The sequence below is a fragment of the Neovison vison genome, chromosome 1, assembly GCF_020171115.1.
Source record: "Neovison vison isolate M4711 chromosome 1, ASM_NN_V1, whole genome shotgun sequence".
Classification (NCBI taxonomy): domain Eukaryota; kingdom Metazoa; phylum Chordata; class Mammalia; order Carnivora; family Mustelidae; genus Neogale; species Neogale vison.
The window spans coordinates 303,777,836-303,793,168 of record NC_058091.1 but is presented as its reverse complement, the minus strand read 5'-3'; the positions used below and the strand labels follow the sequence as shown (position 1 = coordinate 303,793,168).

Here is a 15,333-nt window from a genome sequence, read left to right as displayed (position 1 = left end):
TTTGCAGCAACTTCTATCAAGATATGGAGTCTTCCCCCCCCCCCCACCTCTTGGCTCTGGTCTGGCATTGGTCTGGCTTTGGCCAGTAGAATATGGCGGACTTACCAATGTGACAGTTTTGAACCTGAGCCTTGAGAGGCCTTGCCTGTACCTACTAGTTTTTACGAGACCTTGCCAAATGCTATGAATCAGCCTAGGCTAGTTAACTGGAGAACAAGAAATCACATGGAGCAGAGCTCAGCTGTCTCATCTGAGGCTCCAGACAGATGAGAAAGCCAAGGCAAGATCAACAAAGTTGACCTGGATACAGCTGAACTTAGTCGTGAATGAGATGCCCAGCTCCAACAGATCACCTATAGGATCATGACCTAAGTAAATACTTGGCTGTTTTAGCCACTGAATTCTGGAGTTACTTGTTACACAGCAAAGCTATTAGAGCAAGTTAAATAATTTGCTTTTTAAATCTTAATATCCTTAATGTAAAAATGGGTTTGCTAGTACCTACTCCTTAGCGTCCTTGTGACAGCGTCCTTGTGTCCTTGGTGCATCTTGCACTAAGCCTGAAACATATGTTCTGAGCAAGTGGTAAGTAACACCACTGGTCACATCCGAGAGATGGGCAAGGAGAAGAGGGATTCATCAGTTGCATAGAACACCCGTGCTCATTGTATCAAGTGCCCTCCTTAATGCCCATCACCCAGTGACCCCCTCCTCCACCCAACTCCCCTCTAGCAACCCTACCACATTCACCTTTGAAAACTCTCACCCTTGCCCTCTTGTTTTCTGGACCCCTTCAACACATTTGCAGATGGCCCAATTCCTATTTCTATTGCAGTGAACTGATTTCATATATTTCTCTCTTTTACCCCCAACTAGGCTCTAAGCAATTTAAGACAATTCTATTTCATTTGCAAATCCCACTGAGATAATGTGCGTGTGTTTTCAATCCAAGCAAGAATTTAGTAAATTAAAGTCAACTAAATTATGTCATGGTTGATATTGATCATTGGGGCTATCTTATTTCTAATCAAGAGGCCTATTACATTTCCTCAATGTCAACTCAGTAAGTAAACTTATGATGGAGAACAGTTCCCCCAAGAGATCAGATTTACCGGAATAACTCATTTTCTTTTGTGGTAGGTCATGAGGCAATGGTGACAACCCTGACCTGGCAGCTAATTCCCACCAAGCAAATGTCTGGATGCCTCAAGAGTAGGAGATCCTGTTAATGTCTCAAACTTTTAATCAACTGTAATACTGATATTACTTGGAAAAGAAATCTCTGGGAAAACTAAAGATAGGAGATTATATACTTTGCAAACGTCTTTACTTTTCCCATAGTAACTTTACCCCACACAAGTGCTTAAAGCTTTCTAAGAATCTCTTTTACTTCCTTCAGACGTTTTCTATGAATAGGATACCAATTTCTTATTCAGAAATTGTTTATTGGTATGTCCTTTCTGTGTGGTGTGCAGGACCAAACTTTGGGGAGCCAACCATGTTTCCCATCCAACTCCACATTCAGTGATGTCACCTTGGAGCTCGAAATTAGCCCTGGTGGAAACACGGGCACCATGAAAATCAGCCAACACTACTACACAGCAGGACTGTTCCCCCGCCCCCAGAGAGGCCACTGGTAAACATTCATCAGCACATCCCCGCCAGAGCTCCAGGTACTAGGAATCACATCTCGTGTCTTCTTGAGGACAGACACTAGGTCTCCCCAGGAAAACATCGGAGTCTGTTTTCTCACTGCTGGGCAGAACACCCTAAGTTGGGTGCTGGTAAAATGGGGACGGAATGACAGCCAGGATCTTGCTGAGTGGGGCAGAGTGGCACGAGACAAGGTTAGAGGGGCGCGGGGTGGAGAACACGGTGCTGTGGTATAGGTCATTTTGGTTGAACAAAGAGGAGAGCTTTTTGCAGAAGGATATTGCTGGGTTTAGATTTTATAAAGATTTTTCCACGTGTCTGGCTTGTCAACAGCATATACGGGCAGGGGGTGCACCAGACGTGGTGAAGCACAGAGGCCAAAGAGGCTAGGACAGGGGAACCTTAGAGTGAACTCTGACCTTTGCCCTAACACCTGTGCTCCTGCCACTTCCGGGACCCTCCCCTAGGAAAAAATCTGTTCCCCTCCGCCATATTGCAAGACCAGCTCGAGACCCACCACTCCTTCCCCTGGAGCCCTCCCAGCCACCTCCCGGCCATCCCAGTCCCATCTCTGCTGCTTTGGGCAGGCACGAGGCTCCTTCCCTTCCCTCCTCCCCGTGTAAAGGGAAGACGGTGTTTCTGACCTGGAGAGGCTTTCGTCAACATGCTGAGTGGTCAAGAGAAGTGAGAGGTGATGCTGAGCCAATCTGTGTTGATGAGGAAATGCGGGGAGGGAAGGAAATCCAAGAGCTATTTCAAAATAGCAGACAAGAAATACTTAAAGCAATGATCTCGAAACTGCGGACTCTAACATGGGGAAGCAACATCGTAATTGCAATAGACAATTTGTGCTGTTCTATGGTTTTGCAAAATGTTACTGTAGGGGAAACCAGGTGAAGGGTATGGGGATCTCCTTGTACATACTATTGCTCCTTCCTCTGAACCTGTATTATTTCTAAATAAAACATTAAAAGAGAACACAGTTGTGGGCACATAAAGGCCATTGTGTAGAGAGACCGAGGTTCTGGCTTTGGTGCTGCTGTAACGCCTCAGGTGAAGCCCTGCGCCTCACTTGGCCTGCTGCTTCTTCTGTAACTGGGGGAGAGAGGCGGCCTCCTGGGGTACAGCAAGTCATAGAGGGCATCCTGAGAGGTGAGCAGTGGAAGAGGCCCTTCTGCCAGCTTCCCTCTGAGCACCTCTGGCCACCGGTTGCTCAGCTACCTTTAGGGTACTTCCAGTCCCCTTGGAGGCGGGGGAGGGCAGCCCTCTGGACACAAGCAGTGGTGGGCTTTGGTGGGAAGAGAAAGGGACATCTGGGGGACTGGTGCTGCTCCTGTCGCAGGTCTGGCTGAGGGGACCAGTTGATGTCCCGAGCTGGTTCTCTGGGTAAATCAGTGGCCGGACAGCCTACCTGTGGATCCTCCCCAGTGAACACGGCGGCACGCAGGTGGCTGTAGCATCATGATTTCACGAGTACGCAGGTTTTGGGGCTACAAGACTGTTTGACATAAATGCGCATTTCCAGACCTTGGATTTTTGGATTTCACGGAATCCTTGCTTTTACCTTCTCCGCTTCCTTGGAGTCGTGCTGTGTGTCTAGAAGAGCAGTCCAGGGTCTCCACGTCCGCTCTAAGACCTGTTGGTCAACTTAGGAAACACGCAACTTAGGCACTGAGACCAAAAGCATTAAAACCAAACCAACAAGAAAACCCCGATCCCACAATGTATTTCAGGTCCCCCTGCTCAAGAAAACACACTGCAGGATAGCTAATATCTTTTATTATCAGACCTTCTTTGAGTCAGCAAACAGTTTCGCAGGGCTGTCCCGGAGAGGTAAGGCATTTTTTTTTCTTTGTGGGCAGACTTAGTTGGCCTAAGTCTTTACAACTTTTCCATATAAAAATAAAAGTCCAGGACCAGATTATTTTTCTTCTGGTCATAAACACTGATTTATTTACAGGCACCTTGTCGGACTACCATTATAATCTGGGATAAAGTGTATTTTCTTAAAGCGTCAGTCACGGTCCTTTCAAGATTTGCTCTCGCATCACACCCCTGGGGAATGAAACTTCTTTCCGCCACACCCAACCATGGTCATACGGTCACAACCTGCAGCAATACGAACTCACCCTCAAAGAAAATTTCTTTTTAACTTAAATCTTTTAGAAACTAAAGACTCCAAAATGCCTTCATATAGTTCTAAAAACAGCATCGGAGTCAGACTGGTTTATAAAAACCATTATCTGTATGGGCTGCGTATCTGTTTATAACACAGCAGACACAGAGTGCAGACTTTGCTACAAGTAATAAAACAAAACGGAGTCAACACATGGTTTCTGAAATACAGCAAAGACAGGAAAGTCCAGGATTCTGGTCTGTTAATAAAACCACCTCATAAAGTAACGACTGAAGACTAGAACTCTAAACTATTAAAATATACAGACAGACTGTTTACACCATTGCACATCCTTTTTTCCCTTTGCTTTTAATGCTCATGAGACAGTGATTAAAGTGATGAGTTTATGAACACAGGCATGCACAGGCAAGCTCAGAGACTTGAAAGACGAAACAAAGAAGTTAATCTATGTCCACGAAGAAGGCTGCCAGCAGCACTCCAGCTAAAATATCCTGTCCCCTTGTGCTCCCTCCGTCCCCCCTCCCGGCTCCCTCACCTTCCCTCCAAGGAGGGAAATCAGGCTGGGAGGTTAGTGCAGAATTGATGAATGAACGCCCCCTCCCCCAAGCTCTGTGAGTCTCCCCGAGGGGGCAGGGGCAGCTCCCTTCAGTAGCACAGTTAAGGTCAGTTAGTGTTGGGTCCACGCGTTAAGGCACTTCTGGCTGCTTTGGTGGGGGCCGGGGTCGGGGTGGGGGTTTGTCCTCTCTTTTTTAAGGCATGTGTCATCTAAGAGTAGTAAAGCTTTCCAAACGGGGCCCACTGCTACGGTTGACAGCTTAATACAGGGTCACGGAAGTGGAGAGGGCGGACGGCCCCTCGGAGACACCTTCCTCCGGCCGGGGGCTTCCAGAAGGCGGGGGCAGCTCCGCCGGGGCTCTGCGCGGCACGGGCTCGGTCAAGGCCAGAGGGTCTCACGCGCGGCTGCTCAAGACACGTCGGGTCCCTGGCGCCTTCACCTGGAGCTGCCCTGGCTGCTCACGGAGCGCGACGTGCTGTAGCGCTTCTTCACGATCATGCTGATGTAGGCCTTCATGAGCTTGGCCACGTCCACCACCTGCGGCCGAGGCACAGGGGACGCGCTCAGCGGGGGCGCGGGGAGGGCCGCCGGGTCATTCCCCCCGGGGCCCCCGCGCCAGTCTTGGCTCGGGCTCGCTCCCCAGCCGGACCTCCCGCAGTTTGCCCCTCGTCCCCGCGGCCGGCGGGCTGGGGAAGCCTGGCTTTTCTGAATACGGTGCGTCGCAGCGCGTGGTTCTTTCCCACGAAAACCACAATTCTGCCTGATGGACTCTTGGCAGATTTCACACATTCAAAACAAAAAACGCCACTCAAGGACACTGTGGGTGTCTTGAGGGCTGGGATGACTCCCCCTGATGAAAACACTGGCGAACAACCGCGCCCGCGAGCCGGCTAGTTAACCCCGGCTCACCCCAGTGTCGTGCCTGCCCCAGGACACGGCTGCGGGACACAGCGAGGCTAGGCTGGGAGCGAGACGTGGTGGCTGGCCGTGACCGCACACTAGCCCCTTCCTGGGACGCAGGCACTGCCTCCCCCCGGGCCTGTCCCTCAGGCTGGCCTGCACCCCTCTCAAGGCGTCCCCGCGGCCTTGTTACCTCATCGTCCCTCCCCTCGGCTGGCACCGTCACTCTCTCTACCGGAGTCACCCAAACCTGGCAGCGGGGGGGGGCCTGGAACCCTCCGGCCAAAGGTCCTGCCTCCTCCGTGTCCCTGCTCCCCTCCCCTTAGCCTAGTCCGCCTCCTGCCCCACAGCCTCCGAGAGCCTGCTGCTCCCGGCCTCTGGGACGCCCCCCCGTGACTACACCAACAGCTGAGCCGGTGCGTCATTCATTTCCATTTCCCACCCTTGCGTGCTAGTAGCGTCCTACGTGGTGGCCTCAGCAGGCTTCTCCATTTATCATGACGAGGATGACATTTTAAGCTTTGGAGCAGATGGCACACACATTTAGAGGCTTTTTTTGGGGGGTGATTTTGGGAGCCAGAATTAGCTATGCCCAGGGTAGTCATGGCCCTGGCCCCTCCAGCTGTGAATCTTGCCGTCATCATCTGCTGATGGGCACAAGGCTTCCTCGCCCAACTATATATATTTTGGACATCTACATCATTTCCTTTCCTCCACGGGTAAGACCCGCCGGTAGAATGGAACGAAATCTCTCGGCTGCAAAGGTACAGAAGAAATATGGGAGGGTTCAATTTTGGCCCTCAGGGAACCTACACCTGGGGAGGGACAGCCATGCTGTATTTTCATATATTTTAAAGCAAAAGAGTCGAAATTACTCAAAGGCATCAGGAAATGGGGCATCGTTTCTCTCTCTTGTCAAGGTCACAAATGATTTCCTTGGCTTGCCTCTTACCTCACTGGTTTCAAAGAGCAGCTCCCTCTCGTCGACCACGATTTTGTATGTGTTTGCCAGCGGTGCCCCGAAAGAGAGGATGTGCTCATACTGGAACACTTCCAGTGGTCTTCCCTCCCCGCGCTTGTAGACCGACACGGCATCGGCACTGACGCCCAACCACAGGTCCTGGGGGAAGCCGCCTTCCTTGCACTGTGGACGAGAGATCATCAAGTAGCAAAAACCGAGGACGCGGGAGAGGCTGAGTCAAGCATTCTGGGCAGAACATGGTAGGCATCCAAGACCCAGTCTGTGCCCGGGCAACTGAAATAGGACATGTGGTCTCTCCTTGGAGGCCTGACTGGTTTCTGACCGGAAGACCCATGCTGGGCGTTCAGAAAACCACTCCGTGAATCCTGATGTTGTGCTTTGACCCCCCACCCCACCCCCGCTGTTGATAACCTTACTCTGCGGGGAGCCGACAGTGGCTCCCCCAGCAAACCCAGCAGCCCGGAGCCAGTCTCCTATCCCTAGCTCTGCCTGCAATCCTTTTTCAGATCACTCTTCCTCCAATGCAAAATCTAAGATCAGAGGGAAGTTCTCCAAATCACTCTGTGCTGAGCAGTTGGGCAACTCTTGAAAAACTGGCTTCTAGACAAGAGGCAGCAGCAGCGACCTGCTGTGTGCCTGGAGCTAAAGGGAATCTCACTGGCTTGGTGACAGGCTTCCCTGCATGGACTGGAGTCGGGGGGAACAAGAACCCCGAGTCAGGCATGAGAAGCCGGTAGGAACAGGAGGGATGTACACGAGGGACACCGAGAAGAGGAGGTGTTGTACAAAACTTCTGATTTACACCTGAAGACAAACCCCACTGGACCAAGCAAGCAAGCAAACACAGCGCACAATGAAAAGCCATGAGGAGATCTTGGAATACACAATCAATACTTCGATATTTTTATAGAGCCTCACTTAAAAGTCATCAGATACCAAACATGCTGAATGGGATTGTGAGTAGAAAACTGAAAGTTTACCCAGACCAGGGGCTGGCAAACTTACCCGTGAAGGGACAGGGAGTCAATATTTTAGGTGCTGCGAGCCACAGGGTCTCTGCCACAGCTCCCCAGTGTGGCCACGTTAGTGTGGAAGCAGCCAGGGGCAGATGCAGGAAGGAGTATTGCCGCGTTCCCGTACATCGTGTAGAAGAAGTGGCACAGAGATGGCCAAGAAGTGGCACAGAGATTGCCAAGCCTTGATCTACAGCACCGGAAGGATTTCCTTTCAGTAAACGGGTTACTTAAGGGGCACCTGGGCAGCTCAGTCTGTTCAGTGTCTGCCTTCAGCTCCGGTCAGAGTCCCAGTCCTAGGGTCCTGGAATCGAGTTCCGCATTGGGATGCCTGCTCAGTGGGGAGTCTGCTTCTCCCTCTGCCTATTGCTCCCCCTGTTGTTCTGATAGGTGACTAAATAAAATCTTCAACAATAAACAAATAAATGGTATACTTAAAAAAAAAAGTGTATGAATCAGTATGGGTTACCGCTAATGGCTAAATTGCATTTGTGAAACAAATTCTTACCTGCAAACAGATATTCATGGGGAAAAAAACAAATGTAAAATCCTAGCTGACCCCTGACAACATGAGTTTGAACTGCACGGTCCACTTACATGTGCATTTTTTTTTTTGAAATACAGTAGTGGCTATAATGTATTTTCCTTAGGATTTTCTCAATATTTTTTTCTCTAGCTTTAGTGTAAGAATACAGTATGTATGTATGTATGTAATATCTAACATGCAAAATATGTGTTAATCGACTCTGTTACTGATCAGGCTTTCAGTCAATAGCAGACTATTCGTAGTTACATTTTAGGAAGTCAAAAGTTATTCACAGATTTTCAACCGCACTGTTCAAGGGTCAACTATATCCAAAGTTTCTAATTTCATGTACATAATTCTAAACTTTTTTTTTTTAATTTTAAATGCTGGTTTTTATCAGCGCTTTTTGATTTAATCTATCTGTAGCTTCTGTAAGAAAGAACATAAGGTATTTAAGAAGAGGTGACCCCTTAATTTTCCATTCCCTGCTCACACTGAGAAAGCATTTACTACAAGGGAGGAAAACGGGTGAATCAGAGGGTGTGTTAATGGTGAAGTGTAGGGGGGAGTTGCTCTAACAACAGGAGGCGAGAAAGCAGAGGCTCCACCCAGCCATGCTGGGGGCCAGCAAAGGCCCCCAGCCCCATGTAAACGGCCACAGCCACACTCGTGTGTGCTTTCGGGTCAGGCAATCAGAGACGCAGCCATCAGTCCTACCTCCACGTCGAAGAGCGTCGACCCGTAGCCTGGCCACTCCTTGATCAAGGCCATGTACTTGGCCATGGCCTGCTCCTGGCTCATTCCCTGCAGTTTCTTCCATTTGTCAATGATATTGGCCCGCGCCGAGGACACCTCCTCCTTGACCCACATGTCCAGCATCTGTTCCTCCTCTGCCTTCTGCCGGACGGCGGACCCTGTCCGGAAGCTGCGCCTCAGCGTCCCCTCCAGGAAGCTCGTCCGCCTCTTCTCCAGCCGCTCACACGGGGTGAAGCTTCTGGTGGACTGGCTGATGCGGGCCTTCAGCCTCTGCAGGGAGTAGACGTCCTCGAGTGGGGGCACAGACGCGTGCAGCGAGTAGTCTCCCTGCAGGTACTGGAGCCGCAGGGCAGCGAGAACCTGCAGGTTCTCTTCGGGGGCTGGGTAGTGGCCACGGAGAACCGCTTCGTGCGCCTAAAGGAGGCAGGCGGCAGTGTTAGGGGTGCGTGACCTGAAATCTGTCACCATTTCCCTCCAATGTCACCTTCCCAGACAACTGTACCCACCCCCCACTTCTGCTGCTTAAAATCTCTCCCTAGCACAGGTGGCATCTGACACGTATTTCATCCCTGACTGTCTCTCTCCTCCCAGCTAGAACAGATCTTAGCACAGGACCTCACACAGCACGCGTCATGGTCTTTATTCTAGAGACGCAGGAAGGAGCGGCCGCCCTGGGCATGCTGGGCAACCGCCAGGCCTCACGCCCCTCCAGACCAACCACAGACTTAGGAAGAGTGTGACTGGGTTTCCTGTCTGCTCCCCCCTTCCCCTTCCCCCCTGCAGAGGAACCTGTTTCCGAAAGTTCCTTCTACCTGTTCAAACATAAATGCAAATTCCACGCTGTCTTTCGGCACATTGTCTGTATCCAGGAAGCAGTAGAGTTTGAAGTAGAATTTCCAGGGCAGGTCCTCCACCTCTGATGTGGCAGCCAGCCTACAGACAGAAGGCAAGGGAGGTTCAGAAAGCAAAAGGACAAATGGCCCTTTGGTGCCACAAGGGGTTGACTTTAGATGACTCATTCCCTAACAACTGTATTTAGCCAGAAGTGAAAATCATGCTTTCATTTTGGTCTCACTTTAAAAAGACAACAAACGGGCAGCCTTTAATTACACTGTGCGAACAAGGATTTTCTGCGGGCCCCAAATTAGTACCGGCTCAACATAATGCTCAATCCATACTTTACTACCCCTCAAATAAAGGACAATATTTAAAAAAATTGACACAAATATTCCTGTTCAGTATAAACACAGCCTCCATAGTACCTTTTGTGCTACTTAAGGGTTAAGAAAGTCCTAGATCGAACATTACAGGTCTGAGAGAGATAAAATGCAGTCTGAAAAGTGTTTGAGTTTGCCTGTGTCTGCTGGCCTGTTTTGAAGCCAGTGACAAGTGAAAGGCCTACAATCAGGAAATTCCAAGACAGTGTGTAGAACAGGGGACTGAGCAAATGGGGTAAAAAAACAATGGTGAGCTGAACCTTATATGAGACAGGGGCTTTATCTAGGAATCAAGAAAAACAGGCAGCAGGGAGAGATGAGAAATTAAATGTGCTTCAACACAAGTAAAAGAACAGGAACTCAAATGCACACTGAGAGCTGAAAACTGAAGCCAAAAGCAATCCCCAACTTTGCTCTTAATTTATTCCATCTGCTGGCATCCCAGGGAGACGGAACTTACTTCTCGAACTTTGCTAACACATCTGCTACGATGGTTCGGCTTTCAATGGCTTTATCGACGCTTCCGTTGTACTCAAACAAGGCAAACATGTTCCTGCTGTCCTCCATGGCCAGGCCTCTGATCAGCTTCTCCACCACCTGCAAGATACACCCCAAGGTCTTCAGCTTCCAGCATCTGGTCCTGGAATGTGGCTTCACCGGAGCCCCGAGTGAGCCGCTGGCATGTGAGGGTCCACGGAGCTCCCCCACCAACACTGTCATGTGTGGTCACCCAGAATTTCCAAAGTGCTCTTTGGAAAGTGCTCAGGTTTCTCTTGTCTTTGTAAAAAAAAGAACACAGAGCATTTTGCCCACTGGTAGAGACAGATGCCGGACAAAGTTCCTGCAAACCTCTACTAGCAGGAGAGGCCCACAAAAACTCAAGCCCTCTCTTTTGTCTGATACATTCATCAACTTCCAAGAAACAATGGGTTCCACTGATGTTTTTCCTTTCCACGCCGGAAGCTTTTCTGGATATTATCCCCTACTTCTTTTAGGCCATGGTTTTAGAATGCTAAATTTCAATTTTAAAAATGGGGAAAAAAAAGACAATATGCTCATCTGACTCATCACTGTAGATACTCATACAGCAAACAGAGACCCCTTCTCACGGAGATGCTGCGGTCAGCCCACGTCCTGGAGGGCACCCCTGAGTCAGCCACACACTCTTTACCAGATATGCACCTGCCTCATTTTTGTGTTTCTACTCATGTTTGATACGTATTTTTCTCTCTTTATACATGAGTTTGGTTGTAGGTTACACCTGCTGCACTGTGCACAACACAGCCATGCGGGAGCCTGCCTAACTGTGATCAGCCCTGCTGACTTCTGTGCCCTGGCAGTGGGGCATCAGGCAGGGGCTTCTCCCTCACCTCCCCGGCCGTGGTGTGGGAGTTGATGGTGATCTTGCAGGAGCCTCCCCCGTGGCAGTACACCGTGGACGTCATTTCCTGCCTGTGGATCAGGGCGTCGATTTCATCCCGCGAAGGCACGAACTCCCTGCATTTGGTTTTCTTGAGAGATTCATAAATGAAGAGGGAGTATTTTTCCATCTCGGTTCCTGGAAACTGTTCCCGTATCCTAGGAGACAAACACTTCACTGTTAATTGCTAGACTGAGGCTGGCCGGCGTCTGGGAGCTGGGCTGCTTTCAGCACTCGGAGGGCAAACGACCCCCCCGAGGGGACCCCACGTGGTGCAGAGCAAACACGGGCCACTTTCTGTGCAGGTTTTGTTTAAATTCAAGTAAGGATAATAATAAAAAGTCCCAGAGAGCCAGCACTGGGCGGGGAGCAGCTCTGCGGCCAGCTCACCCCTGCCGCGCTGCCCGAGTCCTGTCTCACACTGTGGGATGAAAACCGTTTTCCCCTGGTTCATCAGAGTCCGCGTCAGAATCTCTCTACCTGTTTGATCCGGATCCCGGTACCCAGGCCTGCCCCCTCCATTTACTCAGGTGACGGTAATTAAATGGACTCTATGTCTCGGACGTTAGGACACCACGCTGAAAGGGACCCGGTCCCTGCCGCAGCCTGGTGTGGCTTGTTCAAGGGACCCGAGCACAGGACCACACCAGGCGTCCTCCTCCGAGCCACAGCCTGGCGCGGCCCATGCGCGACCGCACGGCCCAGCCGTCGCCTACCTCCTCAGATGGAAGCGGAGATACTTGAGGATCCCCCGGCTGGGCAAGAAGGTGCAGCTGAGACACGTCAGGATCTGCCAGCTGCACAGGTTGCCCACGCTGCCCGGGTGGGGCACTTTGGTGGTCTGCTTGATGAGCTGGCAGTAGAGCTCGTCCCGCAGCGGGCGCAGGTCGTGCCCTGTCTGCAGGATGCCCTGGATTATGGGGATGGGGTCAGACATGGACTCCAGCTGCTGCAGGGAATTGAAGATCTTGATGGCTTCGTCCTGTAGGGTGGTGTAGCCTTTGTCTTTGAGCACTAGGAGAAGCAGAACACACACGAGTGTTTACACGGGGGGTCTGGACACGCTAGAATCGGGGCAGCGCGCGCACGCACACACACACACGGGGATGGGGACAGACAGTGGCTTCGGGACATGGTGCTCGCCACGACCCTGAACCTTCGAATCAGATGAACAATGGTGAACACAGAGGTGGGCAAGTTATGCTGTTTTGTTCTATAAGTGAACTCCTTCCCTCAACCAAACGCTCGCTTAAAAAGTTGGCCTATTGCCAAACAGGTTCCCGCTTTGTAATGCAAGACTTTCAGGATCTGGTTCTCTAGTAAATTCAGGCAACTCTGAGTCCACAGGGAGGGAGGGCATTTCCTGACCCCCTTGACAACTGTTCTTCTAGTTCAACAATGCTTACGTCACCACAAACAACACGTGCTGATGGGAAAGAGCCAAGGAGCGACCACGGAGGACAGAACGGTGTCGGGCCGCACAGCGCGGTGGGCCCCGGCACTCACGGTTCAGGTTGATGTCTCCGTAGGGCAGGGGCAGCAGCGGCGAGTGCAGGGGGTGGTGCGTGTGGCGGAGGATGGGGTTCCGCTTGTAAATCTGCTCCACCACGTCGGAGTTCAGGCAGTTCTCCTTGAAAACAGAGAACCCGCTAAAGCCAGCAAGCTTACCCAAAACACACGTGTGTGCAAGAACAAAAGCCTCTGTATTCTTTTTTTTAATTAAAATATTTTTTAGAGAGAACACGGGCAGATGGGGAGGGTCAGAGGGAGAGACTCTCAAGCTGACTCCATGCCCAGAGAGGAGCCAACACTGGGGCTCGATCTCATGTCCCTGAGGACCATGATCTGAGCTGAGATCGCGAGGGCAGAAGCTTGACCGACTGAGCTACCCAGGTGTCCTAACAACCTGTATTCTCCCACATGTGAACGTTTTCCAGAGTCTAAAACATCCAGGAGATGCTAGACAATCTAGCATTACTAATTTTAAGCACAGGGGCACCGAGGTGGTTGGTTCAGCATCCTACTCTTGATCTCAGCTCAGGTCTCGATCTCGGGGACCTGAGTTCAAGCCTCGCATTGGGTTCAATGCTGGGCATGGGGCCTACTTGAAAAAACAGCGATAGTTTTAGGGCGCCCGGAGTGCTTGGTCAGTTAAGCATCCATCTCTTGGTTTCCGCTCAGGTCATGATCTCAGAGTTGTGAGCCTGACCCCAGAGTACGGCTCCATATTCAGTGGGGAGTTTGCTTCTCCTACTTCCTCTGCCCGGGCACTCTCTGGCTCAAATAATATTTATTTATTTTTTTTAAAAAAGATTATTTATTTATTTATTTGACAGACAGAGATCACAAGTAGGCAGAGAGGCAGGCAGAGAGAGAGGAGGAAGCAGGCTCCCTGGTGAGCAGAGAGCCCGATGTGGGGCTCGATCCCGGGACCCTGGGATCATGACCTGAGCCGAAGGCAGAGGCTTTAACACACTGAGCCACCCAGGCGCCCCTCAAATAAATCTTAAAAAAAAAAGATATCAAGCATGAAGATACCCACAATCTGCGTTTGAAGACAAATCACAAGTGTGCATTTTTGTCGCAACTCATTCTCTTCATTTCAAGTGTATATATTTTCCCGTATTACTGAAAATATTTTCCCCAGAGATTATGCATACTTCCAAAAAGTAAAGTTCTTTTGCTATTTAGCCATCAGACACTTAGCCAAACCATTTTTATCTACAATTCACTTAAAGAATACATTGTTTTGGGGCACCTGGGTGGCTCAGTGGGTTAAAGCCTCTGCCTTCAGCTCAGGTCATGATCCCAGGGTCCTGGGATTGAGCCCATAACTGGGCTCTCTGCTTGGCAGGGAGCCTGCTTCCCTTCCTCTCTCTCTGCCTGCTTCTCTGCCTACCTGTGATGTCTGCCTGTCAAATAAATAAACGGTTTTAAAAAAAAAGAAAAACATTACTTTGTTTTTTAATTGGTCTTCTGTATTTTTCCTATACCTGAAAATGACACATGTTGATATGTTATTAGACAGACGATTCTTCAACATGCCTGCCTTCTCTTTCTTGAAATTTAAGAGATCTTTTCATAGAAATTCATCCTGTACTTAGGTTCCTAAAATGTTAATTTGGGATTTTAAGAAGGCAAAGTTCCTTTAAGAACGTTAGATAAACAGAAAAGTTGAAGGACAGGCAATGAATCATTCTATCGCAGTAATTTCCACTATGACACTTTTTTAATAACACCCAACTGAAAGCCAGGGGGGAAAAAAACTTTAATTATTTCAACAATTTTGTATGGACTTAATTAGGGCAACCTAATTTTTAAAAGAGGGTTGTTTCATATTTGGAAAATTCTATTACTCTTTTTAATGACAACTTTCATATTAGAGATATAAGAATAGATAAGACACAGCTTTGAAGAGAACGTTCAGCTGATGAGTTTTCACTCCTTTCTCAAAAAAAAAAAGCTTCAGAAATAATTTTTTTAAATGCCAGAAATGAAATCACTACCATTTAGCATCCTGGGTTTCATGGAATTTGCAGAGTCTTGGAGAATAACGGACTTGGTGGAATTTAGCTCCAAACACCCAGAACACTACCTTGTGCGTGCTATGACTTGAATTCAGTGGGAAATGATACCTTACAGACATATTAGACCCTCTCCCACCTCTGCGAAGTCTGAGCTTGCCTCCTGGATTTGAGGAGTTCATTTCCTGCGATGCAGATCAACAAACACCTGTCCTATCATTCTCAAATCTTTTCTGTCACTGTTTCAGCTCTTTCTTTGGTATCAGGAATCTATCTGATGGATAACGTAGAGAAAGAGCAGTAAAAACAAACCCCTTAACCTGGTTCTGCATCAGGGACTGACCAGCTGTGTGAACAACGCAGCCAGAATATTCCATGTTTCTGTTTCCATTCCTGAAAAATGAGCGCAGCAATCTCTGTGCGTGGCTACCATGTAATTATTCGTTCAGTGTATCCTCCCTGCGAGGTTCATCTTTATAAAAATGAAATTACAATTTAACAAGGTCAGTGTTGGTCCAGAGACTTGGAAGCTTCCTGTGAGTGTGGAGGTGCTTAATAAAGGTTCCAAAGGTTTTCTAGACCCATCCAGGCTGCTGGTGAATCCCCCGTGTGCTCCAGGAACTCTCAGTAAGAGAATTACTGTGTTGCT

The 15,333-nt window shown here is 49.5% G+C and overlaps 1 protein-coding gene across 2 annotated transcripts in view; it reads right to left on the bottom strand.

Moving 5' to 3' along the window:
- Positions 1-3,415: 3,415 nt before the first annotated feature.
- Positions 3,416-15,333, bottom strand: part of MYO10 (myosin X) — a 213,488-nt gene continuing 201,570 nt past the window's right edge. Inside the window, exons 34-41 of one of the 2 annotated variants that reach the window (XM_044233626.1) lie at positions 12,667-12,790; positions 11,877-12,174; positions 11,111-11,318; positions 10,201-10,337; positions 9,336-9,456; positions 8,485-8,937; positions 6,199-6,390; positions 3,416-4,883 (exon numbers count right to left, since the gene is read on the bottom strand). In XM_044233626.1, coding sequence (XP_044089561.1) covers positions 4,782-4,883; positions 6,199-6,390; positions 8,485-8,937; positions 9,336-9,456; positions 10,201-10,337; positions 11,111-11,318; positions 11,877-12,174; positions 12,667-12,790 — 1,635 coding nt within the window. In that variant the 3' untranslated portion in view covers positions 3,416-4,781. The remainder of the gene's footprint in view (positions 4,884-6,198; positions 6,391-8,484; positions 8,938-9,335; positions 9,457-10,200; positions 10,338-11,110; positions 11,319-11,876; positions 12,175-12,666; positions 12,791-15,333) is intronic. The other variant, XM_044233636.1, reaches the window with a different exon arrangement.